Source organism: Neofelis nebulosa, chromosome 2, assembly GCF_028018385.1.
Source record: "Neofelis nebulosa isolate mNeoNeb1 chromosome 2, mNeoNeb1.pri, whole genome shotgun sequence".
Classification (NCBI taxonomy): domain Eukaryota; kingdom Metazoa; phylum Chordata; class Mammalia; order Carnivora; family Felidae; genus Neofelis; species Neofelis nebulosa.
Genome location: NC_080783.1, coordinates 94,713,198 through 94,731,474, shown reverse-complemented (window position 1 = coordinate 94,731,474; position 18,277 = coordinate 94,713,198). Strand labels below are relative to the sequence as shown.

Below are 18,277 nucleotides of genomic sequence, written 5' to 3'. Positions count from 1 at the left end.
TGATGGCCTGGAGCCTGTTTCAGATTCTGTGTCTCCCTCTCTCTCTGACCCTCCCCCGTTCATGCTCTGTCTCTCTCTGTCTCAAAAATAAATAAACATTAAAAAAAATTAAAAAAAAAAATATTATGGCTTCTAACTTTGGTTCTCGCTTTATGAATTCAAAGCCACCTAACCACTGTCCAATGTCTCTGTACCAAAGATGTCACAGATGCTTATGCCCGCCACCATCCCAAGAGCCCTTGTTTGTTTGCAAGTCCTACTTCCTACACAGTCTTTCCTGATGTAGTACTTCTCAAATAACTCTCTCCATAAACTATGTCCACCACAGCACACTGCACTTGCTAGATCTTGCCCCTTACCTATTTAGCCCATCCCACCTCCCATACCCCTCCAGTAACCCTCTGTTTGTTCTCCATATTTAAGAGTCTCTTCTGTTTGGTCCCCCTCCCTGTTTTTATATTATTTTTGCTTCCCTTCCCTTATGTTCATCTGTTTTGTCTCTTCAAGTCCTCATATGAGTGAAATCATGATTTTTGTCTTTCTCTAATTTCACTTAGCATAATACCCTCCAGTTCCATCCACATAGCTGCAAATGGCAAGATTTCATTCTTTTTGATTGCCGAGTAATACTCCATTGTATATACATATACACTACATCTTCTTTATCCATTCATCAATCGATGGACATTTGGGCTCTTTCCATACTTTGGCTATTGTCGATAGTGCTGCTATAAACATGGGAGTGCATGTATCCCTTCGAAACAGCACACCTGTATCCCTTGGATGAATACAATACCTAGTAGTGCAATTGCTGGGTCACTGCACTTGCTAGATCTTTCTAATGGCAGGTCTTGCTATTCTATCAAGAGTTTGAGGAAATGGTCCATGATTTACTTCTTTTGTATCACCAACACTGAACAGTGCTGAATATAAATACACACTAACTGGACTGCTATGGATGAGATAAGATGCTGAATGTGATTTATGGCCACTTCTACAAGCCACTTATGACTCCAATATAAGAAGAAAATGTATAGTAAAAAACCTGGATCTTCAGAAAAGTGCTTCAGAAAAATGGGTTAAAAGACCCATTTTTTGTGTGCTAATTATTACGACTTTTTGTGAATTCTATCAACAAAGTGCTGGCACATTTACACAAACCACCCTTTAAAGGCAGAAAAAATCCATTCCACAAATAAAACTCTGACTTATGGTCTATGAAACAAGTGTGTTAGGAGGTGTTGTGGTTTTTAAATAGTCCAGAAATTCTTTGATGCTTCTCATTTGAAAATGGAGCTTACTTCTCCTTTCCTTAGGAATGGCTGGACTTAATAACTTGTTTCTAAAAAAATAGCATATAGTGAAGTGAAGGTGTGCAACTTCTGATACTAGGTCCTGAAAAGCATTTTTTTGTTTTAAATGTTTATTTATTTTTGAGAGAGACAGAGACAGGCAGAGAAGGACACAAAGAATCTGAAGCAGGGCTTGAACTCATGAACGGCAAGATCATGACCTGAGCCAAAGTCAGAAGTTCAATTGACTGAGCTGTCCAGGCGCCCCCAGAGAAGCATCCTACTTCCTCCCTGCTTTGCCCTCGATGCACACTCTGGAAGAAGCCAGCTGCTGCGTGGTGAGAACAAACAGCCCCATGGAAGAAATTCATGTGGCAAGGAATTATAGTTTCCAGTTAACAACTAGCAGTAACAGGTAAGGCCTTCTAAGTGGATCTTTCAGTCAAGTTTTCAGATGACTACAGCCCTAGCTGATGTCTTAGCTGTATCCTTAGGAAAGACTGAGCCAGAAACACTCAACCAGAACCACTTAACTGACCCATAGACTGTAAGAGATACTGTTTCTTTTTTGAAGCCACTAACTTTTGGGGTAATTTGTAATGCAAAAATAGATTAACTTCTGGGGGGGGGGGAGTGGAGCTAAATAGAAATTTTGACACCTACTCAATTAAGGGAGGACACTCTAAAATCCATAGAGGATTATTAACATAGAGAGTATCAGTTCAATTTCATTGGCCAAATATTTAGACAGAAAAAAAAAAAAGGTTACTTTTAAATAGTTAAAAATATATACCTAAGACAAATACCCATAATCTTTTATCAGTTCCTGCCCTAACTCCAATTCAGTATGAAAGGATGGAAAAAACATGGGTAAAGCACGAAGCTTAAAAATTAGTCATATCCTGGGATGCCTGGGTGGCTCAGTCAGTTAAGCGGCCGACTTTGGCTCCGGTCATGATCTTACGGTTTATGAGTTCAACCTCTGCATCGTGTTCTGTGCTGGCAGCTCAGAGCCTACAGCCACTTCAGATTCTCTGTCTCCCTCTCTCTCTGCCCCTCCCCTATTCGACTCTGTGTCTCTGTCTCTCAAAAACAAACATTAAAAACAAAAATTTTTTTAATTTAGTCATATCCTTCAACATATAAAGGGAATTAAATGATGGTGAGCAATTAGCAACCAAGAGCCAAAAAAACACAAAGAGACCACCAAAGGTACAGACATAGTACATGTAAACAAGAAACATCATGAAATCTCCTCAAAAATTAAACAAACAGGGGCGCCTGGGTGGCGCAGTCGGTTAAGCGTCCGACTTCAGCCAGGTCATGATCTCGCGGTCCGTGAGTTCGAGCCCCGCGTCAGGCTCTGGGCTGATGGCTCGGAGCCTGGAGCCTGTTTCCGATTCTGTGTCTCCCTCTCTCTCTGCCCCTCCCCCGTTCATGCTCTGTCTCTCTCTGTCCCAAAAATAAATAAAAAACGTTGAAAAAAAAAATTAAACAAACAAAAATCAGGATATTAATCTAGTATTTTGGAATATACTTAAGTACATTTCTGCCCTAAAGCCAGAAAAAGAAGCCTAAATGACCTTTTATTCTTTTTTAAAAATCATGCTAAAACATACATACACAAAATTTACCATTCCAATAATTTTTTAAGTGTGTAATTCAGTGGAATGAAGTACACCCACTATGTTTTATAACCACCACCCTTATCCATTTCTAGAACTTGTCATCACCCCCAACAGAAACTTTATCCATGAAACACTAACTCCCCAATCCCCTCCCCCAACAGGTAACCTCTTTCTACTTTGTGTCTCTATGAACTTGCCTATTCTAGGCACCTCATTTTAAGTGGAATCATTTGTCCTTTTGTAGATGACTTTTTAATATCCCTTGTAAGTCTACCAAAAAAAACCTTTTGATCTGATTTATGTGCTGTAAGAAATAACTTATTGCTGTTTTTAAAAAAAATTTAAATTCCAGTAGAGTTAAACATATAGTAGTTATTGCTGCTTTTTAATCATCATCTTGATTTCAAGTTTATGTGACAAATGGAAGGCACTCTTACCATGAATAGTAGGGAACAGGCTGGTACAGAGATTGTGGTACAGATTTTTATCCTGACTCATTTCAAACACTTTCTCCCACTCCTTCACTGTCATTTGGTTCTTAATGCTCTCAGCCGTCTGTTCCTCATCTCGGAGCTCTTTTCCTCCAAACTGAGAGGTGGAGAAAGGAAAAATACTTGCATGGAAACAGTCAAAGTAAAGTGAAAGAGCTTCACTACAAACAAAAAATAGCCTGGGAGGTCAACTTCAGGATCTGTTGACTATAAAGGTTTGCAGAAAAAATCCCCATATTATTAAGGCCTAAGTTAATCAAGATATTGAAGAGTTTGTCATTTGTCCAATGAATTAAAAACAAAAAAGCTACCACTGTTTTGTATTGTTATCTAAACGAATCGGAATGCTCAAAAGATAAGCCATAATAAAATGTTAATCACTGATATGAAGATGAAAATGAAGTAAGAGAGTATTATATTCACCCCTCTTGCAATGCTGTACTAGTTTCCAAACTTTTTCTCACTGTTTTCCCACTCAGGACATAGAATCAAGTTCTACAGAACTATAATACCAGGAATCCACACAAAGAGCAAGTTAAAACAAAATTATCCCATAGGTAATTCATATCAATGCTCTTAAAGCACAGAACTCTTAAACATGAAAACAAAAAGACTTTTCCTCAAGATCAGAAAGACATGAAAAAATCTGGTTTTAAAACTAAAGAATCATGGGGTGCCTGGGTGGCTCAGTGGGTTAAGTGTCTGACTCTTGATTTTGGCACAGGACATGTTCTCACGGTTCGTGGGTTTGAGCCCTGAGTCGGGCTCCACACTGACCATGCAGAGCCTGCTTGGGATTCTCTCTCTCTCTGCTCCTCCCCAGCTCATGTGTGTGCATGCATGTGTGTGTTCTCTCTCAAGAGAAATAAATTTAATAAATAAATAAAACTAAAAAACCAAACCACCCTGCTCCCCTTTAACAGTGACTAGATAATTCAGTAGTTTCAGAAGCCTATACTGTGGCAGCCCCAGGGGAGGTCTTTCTCAATCTTGCCACTGTAAGACTCACCCTTGGGTTGGTGGGTGCAACACAGCAGGCAAGAAAGACCAGCCTGTATGAAAGGTCCCTAACACCAAGAGCCCGGAGTCCTCGAATGCCTTCCGTTTCATATCCATCAACACCACTTACACGGGAATTAGTTTCAGCGCGTGCTCCTGAAAGAATGAATGATTTGTTTTACAGCTCAAATACCAAAAGTGCTGAGAATCAAAATTGCTTAAAAAAACAAAACCTATAAATCCAAAGATTTCATTTAGGCTTTGAAATTTTTCAGAGCAGTGCTTTTTGTAGCAAAATTAATTTGTCTCTATTCTTATACTTCCTTGCTCACCCTCTGATTGGTAGCCAAAAATAAGAAAAGAAAGATTCGAGAAGCTAAATGTTCTGCAGTTTAGGTAATGAGAATTGTTAAATATGAGCTAAAGATTACTGACCTGGTATGCTAAGCTTAGAGACATCAGGCACAACAATCAATGTCCCTGTAAAGTCACACTTGTCACCAGCTTGAGCTGACTCCACAGCTTCAGCTCTCAAGATCACTTCTAAACTTCGGGGGATACTCCCTCGAGGAAGCTCAGCTTGGGTCTCTTGAATACGAACCTATAACAAAACAAATAAATGGCTAAGAATGAGAAGAGATTATCTTTCAAATGTCATATAATCTAAATTAATGCCACAAATATTGACAAATATTGATGTATTCCAAACTCTCACCATTTGCAGACTTTTGACATTTGCCAAAATTCATCTTAAAAATTCTCTACCCCAGGGGAGAGAGGAAAATGGGTGATGGGCACTGAGGAGGGCACTTGTTGGGATGAACACTGGGTGTTGTATGTAGATGAACCACGGGAATCTACCCCAAAAACCAAGAGCACACTTTACACACTGTATGTTAGCCAATTTGACAATAAATTATATTAAAAAAAAAAAAACAACAACTCTATCCTGCAACTCCAATCCGAAGCAGGCTTCAGGCGGGTTCTGCCCCTAACACGGGGCTCAAACTCACAAACCTCGAGATCATGACCTGAGCCGAAGTCAGATACTTAACCAACTGAGCCACCCAGGTGCTCCTAAAAACTTCACTTTTAGTACACTTATCATGATGAGCTCTGAGTAATATGTGGAACTGCTCAATCACTATATTGTATACCTCAAACTAATATCACACTGTATGTTAAATATACTGGAATTAAAATAATAAAAAATTAAATAAAAACTTCACTTTTACTCTCATTAAAAAAATTTTTCCAGGGGGTGCCTGGGTGGCTCAGTCGGTAAGCATCCGACTCTTGATTTCAGCTCAGGTCATGATCTCACAGTTTGTGAGTTCGAGCCCCACATTGGGCTCTGCGCAGTGATCACAGAGCCTGCTTGGGATTCTGTCTCCCTCTTTCTCTGACCCTCCTCTGCTCTCTCTCTCTCTCAAGAAATAAACCGGGGCACCTGGGTGGCTCAGTCAGTTGAGCGTCCGACTTCAGCTCAGGGCATGATCTCGCGGTCCGTGAGTTCGAGCCCCGTGTCGGGCTCTGTGCTAACAGCTCAGAGCCTGGAGCCTGTTTCAGATTCTGTGTCTCCTTCTCTCTCTGACCCTCCCCCATTCATGCTCTGTCTCTCTCTGTATCAAAAATAAAAATAAAACGTTAAAAAAAAAAAAACAATAAAAAAATTAAAAAAACATTTTTCTGAGGTGCCTTGGTGGCTCAGTTGGTTGAATGTCAGCCTTTGGCTCAGGTCGTGCGTGATTTCAGTTTGTGGGTTCAAGCCCCATGATAGGCTCTGCACAAACAACTCAGAGTGTGGAGCCTGCTTGTAATTTGGTGTCTCCCTCTCTCTCTGCCCTTCCACCACTTGAGCGCACATGCACTCTCTCACTCAAAAATAAACATTAAAAAAAAAAACAACTCTAAAAAATTTTTTGCCCCTCCTTGTCCTGACTGTGTAGTTAGATATCTGCTCTGTTCCATCTTCCTCCAAATGTTCAGGGAAATATTATGAAAAATTTCACATACTCAGGGCGCTTGGGTGGCTCAGTCAGTTGAGGGACTGACTTCAGTTCAGGTCATGCGTGATCTCATGGCTCGTGGGTTTGAGCCCCATATCGGGCTCTGTGCTAACAACTAACAGCCTGGAGCCTGCTTCTGATTCTGATTCTCCCCCTCTCTCTGCCCCTTCCCTGCTCATGCTCTCTCTCCTTCAAAAGTAAACATTTAAAAAAATTAAAAAAAAAAAAAATTCACATACTCTATACACTCCACCTCAACACTACCTTTTTTTTTTTTTTTTTTTAAGTTTATTTGAGAGAGAGCGAGAGCACGCAGGCTCAAATGGAGGAGGGGCAGAGAGAGAAGAGAAAAAGGGAATTCCAAGCAGGCTCCAGACTCAGCTCAGATCATGACACAGGGCTTGATCGATCTCACAATCCTGAGATCATGACCTGAGCTGAAATCAAGAGTCAGTCACCCAACTGACTGAGCCACCCAGCCAGGCACCCCAACACTACTGTCAATATTACTTAGACACACACATATTTTTACCGTATTATTTGAAAAATGCATAAAAATCAAAATACTTCACCCCTATTTTAGCATTCATCTCCTAAGAGTAAAGACATCCTATATAGCCACAGTATCTTTACCACACCAAGAAAATTAAATAATATTTAATTCCATAAAATCTATTATCTAGACCATCCTTAAATTTCCTCAATTGTGAATAATGTCCTTTATTACAACTGTTTTTTGTTTTTTCAAACCAAGACCTAATCTAGATTTATACTTTATATTTGGCTATGTTCTTTTTCAAACACAAAACACCTCTTACCCAAAGTTGTTGGTGGAGTATGTGCTTCATATAAACTAAGTAATAGACTGATGCTACACTAAATAAGGGATAAAAACTGAAGTTAATATTAATTATTTTAGTGTGGTACTCATTCCCTCATGCTTGAGTGCTTGAGCAGCTGCACCTTTTCTTTTCCTTTGCCTATCACAGAGTTACTAAGTCCTGTACAGATCTGAGACATGTGCCCCCTGCAACCTCATTCTTATTGCTACCATCCAACTCTTGCCCAGGTAACTACAACTATCTCATTATTAGTTTGTTGTTATATGCTATACATCAATGTCCCATTAATCTACCTTTAAAAAAGAAAGGTTCACATATATTCCCCTTTTTTATCAAGAAAGGTCTGAACTTCCCAACCTGAGATTTTAAGGCTCTGCGTACCTACATGCCTTACACCAAATCATCCTCCAGATGATCTCCAATTTGGCTCCTCTATTTCAATCATGATAATCCTCACTGCCATCAATAAACATGTCCATTTTCGCCTGTCCTTTTATTCATGCCTCCCTCCCTCCTAACCATCAACTTGAGAGGGTATCTAACAAGTTTCCACTTCTTCAAAGTTTTAACACTAGTTCTTCATCATCATCATCATCATCATCATCATCGTTTACTATTTATTCTCTCACAAAATATTCTGTCATAGTCTGACGGAGCTTCCAATCCAAGTTATTAAAGTTTAAGACACATTTATACATTGATAATTGAAATCGGCATTAAGAGTTTTGGGTTTAAATCTGTAGTCACATATAATGATCTTCCACTTACATAAAAACTGAATTTAACATTGTCTAAATAAGCTTTTAACAACTGCCATGTGCCTAGAAGTGAATTATTAGCATAGACTGAATCTGAAACAAACAGAACTTAAAAAGTACCTTTTGAAAATCAACAAATCTCGATTTATTTGTATCCAGCAAGAATCTCCTTCTGTTGGCACAAACTGGATTTCGGCAGATGTTCGGCTGTGTGTATTTGAACTGCTGTTCTACATCCTTGATCACTGTCTGACAGTCCAAGCACAAAAATGTTCCACTCACAAGCTCTGGGTGAACTGGATGAGTCCGTACCACCTGCCCACTGATGCGAGTGAGCAAACCAATTCTCGATGAGGTAAGTTCTCGAATTCTGTTTAAAGACAGATGTACCATTAGTAAATATTGTAAATATTCATTTTCAACCTAAGAAATATTTTCATTTTAATGACAGGGTATTCAATGATAATTATGATAAAAACAAAAAACCAAAAAAAAACAAAAAACAAAAAAACTAAATAAACAAATAAATAAATGGAAAGAAGGAATTCTTTGCAGATTCTTCTCCAAGAATGACTTAGTCAATGTGCCTATTCCTAAATTACACAATGCTTATGTATTCACAGCAAAATACACAAATATGAAAAAGTAAATAAAGGACACCAAAGAAATGAAATTACAATTATAAAACAAGATGATCCCATTTTATATGCAAATATATTTTTTGCTTACCTACTATTTCTAAATAAGCTGTATTAGTCTCATAGTAATCATGCGAAAGACCTCAGCAACTCAGTTCAGAAACACTTCCTTTACCTCACAAACTCATTTTATATTAAATAACTTGGCCACTTTACAAGTAATTTCAGCAGTTTAAGTTTTCAAAATATCACTTCAATTTCTTCCACTGTATTTATTCTTTAAATAACTGCTAAAGGGGGGCGCCTGGGTGGCTCAGTTGGTTAAACATCCGACTTCAGCTCAGGTTATGATCTCACGGCCCGTGAGTTCAAGCCCTGCGTCGGGCTCTGGGCTGATGGCTCAGAGCCTGGAGCCTGGTTCCGATTCTGTGTCTCCCTCTCTCTCTGCCCCTCCCCCGTTCATGCTCTGTCTCTCTCTGTCTCAAAAATAAATAAAAACGTCAAAAAAAATTTTTTTTTTAAATAAAAAATAATAAATAACTGCTAAAGGGAAAAAATGTTTTTAAAGTTATGCCATTTAAGCTCTGACAAAATTTTTCAAAGATTCATGAAATTCTCTAGACTATTTTCAGTTTTCTTATTTTCTCACTTGATTGATTTCTCCCCAAATGTCCCCTGCAAGATGTCCTGAAATACGACAATCCCCAGAAGCTGCTTTAACTTACTTTCCATTTCATCTCCCTAGAAAAATGATTTCTCCAAAACCAAACTTTATAGATAACTGAACCTAACTCTTTACATATAGAAGACTACCACCTCCCTACTTTTCTAACCATTAAGTGATGTGTATACTGTTTGGTGAATTCCTTTCCTTTCAAAGAAGAGTCTCTTACTTGTGTCTGGTAGGTAGGTCTTGGAATGCAACATAAAAATCCTTGGCAAGAGGAATTTCTTTTCGGTCTTTGACAAAGGTTTTCAAGGCCCGACATAGGTAAGGGTAAACTCTGAAAAGCAAACAAATAAAAATCACATGACATCTTCAAGAGGCCTACCAAGGCCCCCTTTACCTTTCATGCTTGCAAACAGCTAAGACTAAGCAATTTCACCTGGTTACAACCAAGCCTTAAAATTTAACTATGCAGGACACTTCTATCATCTACTCTAGGTCTATGAGTGTCTTCCAATCCTCTCCTAGCCCAATAAATAGATCTAAGACAACAGAAACACCAACGATAAAATCCTATACCCAAATACCTACTATCTTTATTTATTGTATTTTGTTGTTGTTGTTTTGTTTTATTTTAAATCCAGTATAGTTTACATACAGTGTAATATTAGTTTCAGGTGTACAATACAGTGATTCAACACTTCCATACAACACCCGGTGCTCATCACAAGTGCACTCCTTAATCCCCATCACCTATTTCACCCGTTGCCCCATCCACCTCCCCTCTGATAGCCATCAGTTTGTTCAGTATAGTTACGAGTGTGTTTCTTGGTTTGTATCTCTCTTTTTTCTTTGGTACAATTACATATTTAAAAAAAAATAAAGACAGCAAGGGCCAGCAATTTAAGCAATAGAACAAACCAGACTAAAATTATTTCATATTCAATCCCAAAAGGTTCCTGAACTTAATTTCTTTTAGATTAAGAGATAAGGGAATTATAACAAATAAATTCAGCTTCATTATTCAATTGTGAAAACAGAGCTATAATATTTCATGCGATCTCTATTGACATGACTGACCCTAAGGAGGAAAATGATAAGGCATTATTATCACATTTCAACTGAATACATATTTATGTACACCAGCTTTTGTTTGTTTGTTTCATATATTAAAAAATTACAGTCCCTTAAGGAAGAAATGCCACAATAAATGAAAGACCTTTTAACCCACAGTAAGGAAACATAACAAAGCCATTATGAATGATGCAGCAGGTTTAGGAAAATGAAAGGTACTATTAAATATGACAGGCTGTCACAAGAGAAATAGTAATCAATGTAATCATAGCAATAAAATAATATTTATATTTTGTTTCTTTCAAGGAGTTAAAATAACGGACATCTTTTCTAAGTTAACAATTTCAAATATGACAAAAATAATAAAAACAAAGATAAAAATCTCTAAATCTGAAGCATATTAAAATTATTTAAAGTCTGCTCTACATGCTTTTGTCTTTCTTAAAATTCTGAGATAATTGCATTTGTATTCTTTTTTCTTTCCTGTGCATGATTATGTTCTTTCTTTTTATAATCTAGTATTCTTTTTTTTCCCTTAACTTGCTTTATTTTTTATTTTCTTAAATTTACATCCAAATTAGTTAGCATATAGTGCAACGATTTCAGTAGATTCCTTAGTGCCCCTTACCCATTTAGCTCATCCCCCACTCCCACAACCTCTCCAGTAACCTTCAGTTTGTTCTCCATATTTATGAGTCTCTTCTGTTTTGTCCCCCTCCCTGTTTTTATATTATTTTTGTTTCCCTTCCCTTACGTTCATCTGTTTTGTCTCTTAAAGTCCTTATATGAGTGAAGTCATAGGATTTCTGTCTTTCTCTGAATAATTTCACTTAGCATAATACCCTCTAGTATCCACGTAGAGGATCCACATGGATCCACGTTCCATCCACGTAGTTGCAAATGGCAAGATTTCACTCTTTTTGATTGCCGACTAATACTCCATTGTATATATATAACACATCTTCTTTATCCATTCATCCATCAGTGGACATTTGGGCTCTTTCCATACTTTGGCTATTGTTGATAGTGCTGCTATAAACATGGGGGTGTATGTGTCCCTTCGAAACAACACACCTGTATCCCTTGGATAAATGCCTAGTAGAGCAATTGCTGGGTCGTAGGGTAGTTCTATTTTTAGTTTTTTGAGGAACCTCCATACTGTTTTCCAGAGTGGCTGCACCAGCTCGCATTCCCATCTACTATATTTAAATAATCATTTGGCACCCACAGTACAGGCCACTCCTCTGTCCAAGATGACTATACCTAAATAATCTTGGTGGTTTACAATCTAGCAACACGGTCTCCCGTTTGGTGTCAAGGCCTAGTATATTTTTCTAGGTTTAATTCTTGATTGAAAAATGGACGAGAGGAGCAATATGTTATGGACATGAGAGCAAACTGGCACTAACAATCCACTTAACTGGTTAGACTGAAGTGTGTATGTCCTCTTGAGGTAGGTTCCCAATAGCTGTTGCAGCTTGGTTTGTTTCAATAGTGGGGTCTGAAGTCCTCTGAAAAATAAGCTTCTTCCTTTTTCTTTCTTTCTTTCTTTCTTTCTTTCTTTCTTTCTTTCTTTCTTTCTTTCTTTCTTTCTTTCTCTCTCTCTCTCTCTCTCTCTCTCTCTCTCTCTTTTTTTTCTTTCCTTCCTTCCTTCCTTCCTTTCATGTTTATTTATTTTGAGAGAGAGAGAGAGAGAGAGAGTCGCACATGTGCGCAAACAAGGGAGGGGCAAAGAGAATTCCAAGCAGGCTCCACACTGTCAGCACAGAGCCCAATGTGGGGCTCAATCTCGCAAATGGTGAGATAATGACCTGAGCCGAGATCAAGAATTGGATGCTTCTGGGAACCTGGGTGGCTCAGTTGGTTAAGGGGCTCACTTTGGCTCAGGTCATGATCTCATGGTTCATAAGTTTGAGCCCCATGTCAGGTGCTCTGCTGTCAGCAGAGTCCACTTAAAATTCTGTCTTCCTCTCTGTCTGTCCCCTGCTCGTGCTCGCTCTCAAAAATAAACAAACATAAAATAAATAAAAAATTTTAAAAAAGCGTTGCATGTTTAACCAAATGAGCTATGCAGGCACCCCTGAAAAATGAGCTACTTTTAGGAGACAGAACTGCTGCATAGCCTATGTACGAGGTATGAGTAGAGGTGTTTCTACTACCAGCCCGGACTTTCTACCTCCCTCACAACTTTTTCTGGTGTGTATTCTCACAATAAAATCTGCTGCTTATCACCCCCAACCATTCTTGATGATTGGAATGGCTAGAAACATTGAAACAGGTATTCCATCTCCCAGCCTACCATGTAAAGGAATGGGGCTGTCTCTCCTTATTCCTGGGTCTTAATTTTCTTTCACAACTGTCCACAATGTTTATTTTAACCTGGTTTTATTTATATATATTCACATCTGTTTAATCTAAATGCTGACAAAGATTTATGTAAAAAGATGTTTCTTGCTTTATACAGCAGTTAAAAATAGGGGCATCGGGGTGGCTCAGTCAGTTGGGCATCCGACTTTGGCTCAGGCCATCATCTCATGGTTTGTGAGTTCGAGCCCCGCATCGGGCTCTGTGCTGACAGCTCAGAGCCTGGAGCCTACTTCAAATTGTGTCTCCCTCTCTCTCTGCCCCTCCCCTACTCACACTCTGTCTCTCCCTCTCTCAAAAATAAATAAACATTAAAAAAAAAAATTTTTTTTTTAATGTTTTCAAGTGGCGCCTAGGTGGCTCAGTAAGTTAAGCGTCCAACTTAAGCTCAGGTCATGATCTCACAGTTTGTGAGTTCAAGGCCCAATCTCTGTGCTGTCAGCACAGAGCCTGCTGCAGATCCTCTGTCCCCCCACTCTCTGCCTCTGCCCCTCCCCATCTCGTGCTCTATCAAAAATAAACATTCAAAAAAATGTTTTCAAAAGATTTTATATGACATGGAAAAATGTTATACTGTTATGTGAAATGGCAGGAGACTGTGTCTACAATATGATCTCAATAGTTACATACACCTAGAAATACAACAAAACGTGCCAGAAGATCCTTAGGAAATTCCACATTTGCAGACCTGCTCATGATGGTTATCTATGGATGGTGGAATTACATATGTATTCCCTCTACTCATCTCTACTTTCTCTATTTCCTACAACATACACATTACTTTTATAATCAGAAGAAAATTAACCTTTAAGAACAACAATGTCATTTCTTTAAAGACACCCCTGACCAAGAACAGGATCCACACACTTTCTCAAAATACCTACTCCTAGGGGCAAGGGAAAGAATTAAATGAATGACAAACCAAGAACACTGAATGCCTGACAGAAAGTAAGCGATCCTCTGAAAACTTAGGAAAACTACATAGAAAGCAAAGGTTTTCAACATTTGGACGTGTAAAATATTCAGCTCCACAAAGACCTAAATTTGTTCAGAGCAATACTAAAATGACCACTGGCTGTATCAAAGGGTCTCTCCTTCTGCCTCACAAATAAGTACTTCCAGTCCTAGAAGAGCTGGCTTCACAGGTTCCATGCCTATTTAAAATAAAGAAGATTAATATAACATACCTATAGAACTCCTCTTGAATGGTGGTAGAAAGTTGTTGATTAAATTGCTCCAGGTCCACAAAACTCACAACCAATGTGTTTCTCTCAGGACGAATGAGCTCCTCTGCTAATTGCAAGTACTTAATTTCTCCATCACTGTTCTGGAACCTGTAGATACACACAAGTCCTATTAAATTGAAGAATTATGCAGTAAAAAGAAGAATCCAAATGCCTGATAAGTCGGTGTATCGGTTAAAATGACCATCAGCTTTAGGGTCAGACAGGCTCATTTCACTAAGTGCATAACATGGGCAAGTACTTATCCCACCTTTCTGAAAAAAAAAAATTAAGACGTCATTTATCTCATAAGATTACTATGAAGTTTAAATGAGAGAAAGCCTGTAAATGCTTTGCACAGAGCCCAGAACACAGAAAAACTAGGCCTAAACTGCATTTCTTCATTTAATATTTTCTAATAAAAAATGCCAACTATCCTTTTATTATTGTTGTATATAGTTAAGATTGGAAAATATTAAATGAAGAAATGCAGTTTGAAATCCAAAGATTCAATTTCTGTAGAGAAAACTGACAGACTAGTTGTTGATTTAAGAACATGAATAAAAATACAGAAATGAGGTGCTTCAATGCCCAAGTCCTCAGAAAAACAGAAACATATACACACAAAATTAAGGATTACCACCACCATTTTTGCTTTTTGTCCTTTTAACATAAATGCAGATTCACTTGGAACCAAAAATCAATTCCTTCTTCAAATACAGCATACCTAGCTGTCCAATATTTACTGAACATCTATCTGCAAAGCATTACACCAGAGATACTTAAAGCTAAAAATGACAGTGTTGTTCCTGCCCTAGGACTGACATGATCATAGGATCATACCCTCCTATTAAAGAGGTAGCAAGAGAACCTACATGTCCATGACAAATGAGTAAAGAAAATGTATACATATACAACGGAACACTACTCAGTCTTAAAAAGTAAATTCTGTGGGGCGCCTGGGTGGCGCAGTCGGTTAAGCGTCCGACTTCAGCCAGGTCACGATCTCACGGTCCGTGAGTTCGAGCCCCGCGTCAGGCTCTGGGCCGATGGCTCGGAGCCTGGAGCCTGTTTCCAATTCTGTGTCTCCCTCTCTCTCTGCCCCTCCCCCGTTCATGCTCTGTCTCTCTCTGTCCCAAAAATAAATAAAAAACGTTGAAAAAAAAATTTAAAAAAAAAAAAAATAAAAAGTAAATTCTGCTATACGTGACAACATTGATAAACCCTGAGGACATTACACAAAATGAAATACGCCAATCATAGAAAGATAAATACTGCATGATCCTACCTATATGAAGTAACTAAATAGTCAAATTTATAGAATCAAAGTGGAATGAGGGTGGCTGGTGGGCTCAGTTGGTAGAGCATGTGACTCGATCTCAGGGCAGGGAACTCAAGCCCCAGGTTGGTGCAGAGCTTACTTTAATTAATTAATTAGTTAAATAGTGGAATGATGGCTGCCAGAAGCTAGAGCAAGGGAGGAAAATGTGGAGTTACTAAGCAAGTCAAGTGAGACTGAATAAGCTTTAAGAGATCTACTGTATGATATCTACTGTATAACATTGTATTTACAGTCAGTGATAATGTATTGCATTGTTAAAAATTTGTTAAGAGGGTAGATCTCATGTTAAGCGTTCCTTTAACAACAAAAGAAAAAAAGGAGATACAAAAAATGTGCTGTGGGATTACAAATAATCCTGCCCAACAAGAACATCCAGAAAGGCTTCAAGCATTTAAAAGATGACATTGGAGGGGCACCTGGGTGGCTCAGCTGGTTAAGCATCTGACTTTGGCTCAGGTCATGATCCCATGGTTTGTGGGTTTGAGCCCCACGTCGGGCCCTGTGCTGACAGCTCAGAGCCTGGAGCCTGCTTTGGATTCTGTGTCTCCCTTTCTCTCTGCCCCTCACCCACTCACGCTTTGTCTCTCTTGATCTCTCATAAATAAATAAACGTTAAAAAAAAATTTAAAAAAAGAGGACACTGGAATTCAGCCTTGAAAGATGTTTAGAATTTGAAAGAAAACAAAGCAAACACAAACACCAAAAAAACTCCAGTAGTGGTTAGACTCACTATAGATGTTTTCAAGTGGCAATGTCAGAAAAGGTAGAGGAATACAGAGATGACAGGCTGGTTGTGGAAGATGAAACTGGGAAGAGGAGCTGTGAAGAATTTGAGACTTTACTCCATAAACAAGGGCAAATCAAAGTTGGAATTCTGAGGGGGAGTTAACACCCCCCCCCCCAAACAGAGTGATTTATTTCTCTCATTCATCATTATCCCCAGCATCCAGCTGTATGGTAAACTGCAAGGCAGTTAAGGCAATCATATTCTTCATTAAAATGAAACATTAATTGAGGACTTTTGTAATGTGGTGTGGTGGCTAGGTGGGGTTAAGGATGGGATTTACATTCAAGACGGAAGTGGCTGACAGGTAAAGACACAGTAAGTTTCATTACCAGAGATAATGGAAAATGGCAGCACCTTACGAGCATAAGGGAAGAAAGGATTGGTGCTGCCTGAAAGATTTACAGAGTTTCACAAAGGAGGTATGAGTCTTTAGCTGTGCTTTGAAAGATGAATAGCTGTCAGGCAGAGAATAACAATGCTAAAGACGGGGGATATAAATTATGGTTTCAAATGTATCAGAATTTCATGAGATGGCAGAATTATGCACAATAATAAAAGTGTGGAAACAACCCAAATGTCCATGGATGGATGAATGGATAAAAAGTGGTATATGCATACAGTGAAGTATTATTCAGCCTTAAAAAGAAATCCCGACACAATGCTGTACACGTGGATGAACCTTGAAGACATTATGGTAAGTAAAATAAATTGGTCACAAAAGGCCAAATACTCCAAGTATAGCTCCAAGTACACGAGGTAACTAGAACAGTGAAAGTCGTGGTTAAGTAGAATGGTGGTTGCCAGGTGCTGGGGAGGGGCGGGGGGGGGGGGGGAGATGGGGAGTTAACTGTTTAGTGGCTGCAGAGTTTCAGTTCTGGAAGACCAGAGTTCAGTCGTTGGATGGTGGGGGCAGTTGCTTAACAAAGTGCATATACATACTTAACGACACCGAACTCTACACTTAAACAAGGTTAAATGATAAGTTTTATGTATATTTTACAATTAAAAAAAATTTCACAAGACATTCCAAGGTCCATCCTCTTAAGGAAAGAAGTAATACATCTGCACGAAGTAACTGGCGGCAGAGGCGGAAACCCAGGCAGTGGGGGATTACGAGAGGCCAGGAGCCTAGAAGTCAACTTAAAAAAAAAAAAAAAAAAAGTATGTGCGGGTCGGGGGCTTGCGGTGGAAGGAAACGGAAGGATGGAGGGAAGGAGGGGAATACGCTCAGACACTTTGAAGCAGGTCAGGGCTCACCCGAGCATCTGTCTGCCCTCAGGGTTCACTCGAGTGCCTTTATCTCCATGGGCTCCAAAGGCAGCCCGGGCCCTCGGCGCCCCCAACACCAGAGGCCTGGGTGCCCGGTCCCATCAGGACTCTGCAGGGGCCCCCACTCGGTCTTGCTACTACTTATGCTCCCCGAGCCTCCGTTTCCGCTCAGGTAACCAGGGGCGACAGGATCACCAGCCTTACAGCTTGTGAGGACTGAACGACGGGACCAAAGCGCTGCGCATACCCACGGCATTGGCAGTTTGAGGAAGGACTCAAGATGGGATTTTACCGCTCGCGGCGACCTGGCTAAACCCCGAGTGGGGAATAGGACGCTCTGCAAGGCGCGCGGGCCCCCGGTTCCCCCCCAACATGCGCCGGCCCTAGGGCCCAGCCCGGCCCTGGGAGCCGCGAGTCGGCGGGCTCCCGGGCTCCGGAAGCGGACAGGGGCAGCTCGGGGAAGTTCCGCGAGGAAGGGGCGCCCGCGGACTTACTCCTCCAAGAAATCCAGGAACAGTTTCTGGCATTTCTCCGCCACCTCATCGCGGACTTCCAGGTGCTGGCTGCCGGCGCCCGGCTCCGCTGCCGCCGCGAGGTCCATGGCTGTTCAGTGCTAAGGGGCCGCCACCGCCACGCTCCACCACTACCAATCACTTCACCACAGACGCCACCACTTTGCGCGCGCCGCCGCCGCTACCGCCCGCCCCCTCGCCCACAGGGATTGCCGGAACCAATCGTGGCGCAGGAACTCGAGGATTTCGCGCCAAACCTGCCCAATGAGCGTGGCTTCTGCATTAGTCCAGCCCACGGAGCCGGGATTTCGCGCCAAATGCAAAGACCGGGAGGAAGCCAGCGCGTTCTGCCTTTGCGCCTGCGTAGTGTGGTCTTGTCGCT

At 40.2% G+C, this 18,277-nt stretch overlaps 1 protein-coding gene across 1 annotated transcript in view; it reads right to left on the bottom strand.

Annotated features, from left to right (window-relative positions):
• Positions 1-18,076, bottom strand: part of MCM6 (minichromosome maintenance complex component 6) — a 39,860-nt gene extending 21,784 nt beyond the window's left edge. Inside the window, exons 1-7 of the mRNA XM_058715429.1 lie at positions 17,878-18,076; positions 13,950-14,096; positions 9,551-9,661; positions 8,140-8,389; positions 4,846-5,011; positions 4,421-4,566; positions 3,358-3,508 (exon numbers count right to left, since the gene is read on the bottom strand). Coding sequence (XP_058571412.1) covers positions 3,358-3,508; positions 4,421-4,566; positions 4,846-5,011; positions 8,140-8,389; positions 9,551-9,661; positions 13,950-14,096; positions 17,878-17,984 — 1,078 coding nt within the window. The 5' untranslated portion in view covers positions 17,985-18,076. The remainder of the gene's footprint in view (positions 1-3,357; positions 3,509-4,420; positions 4,567-4,845; positions 5,012-8,139; positions 8,390-9,550; positions 9,662-13,949; positions 14,097-17,877) is intronic.
• Positions 18,077-18,277: the final 201 nt, after the last annotated feature.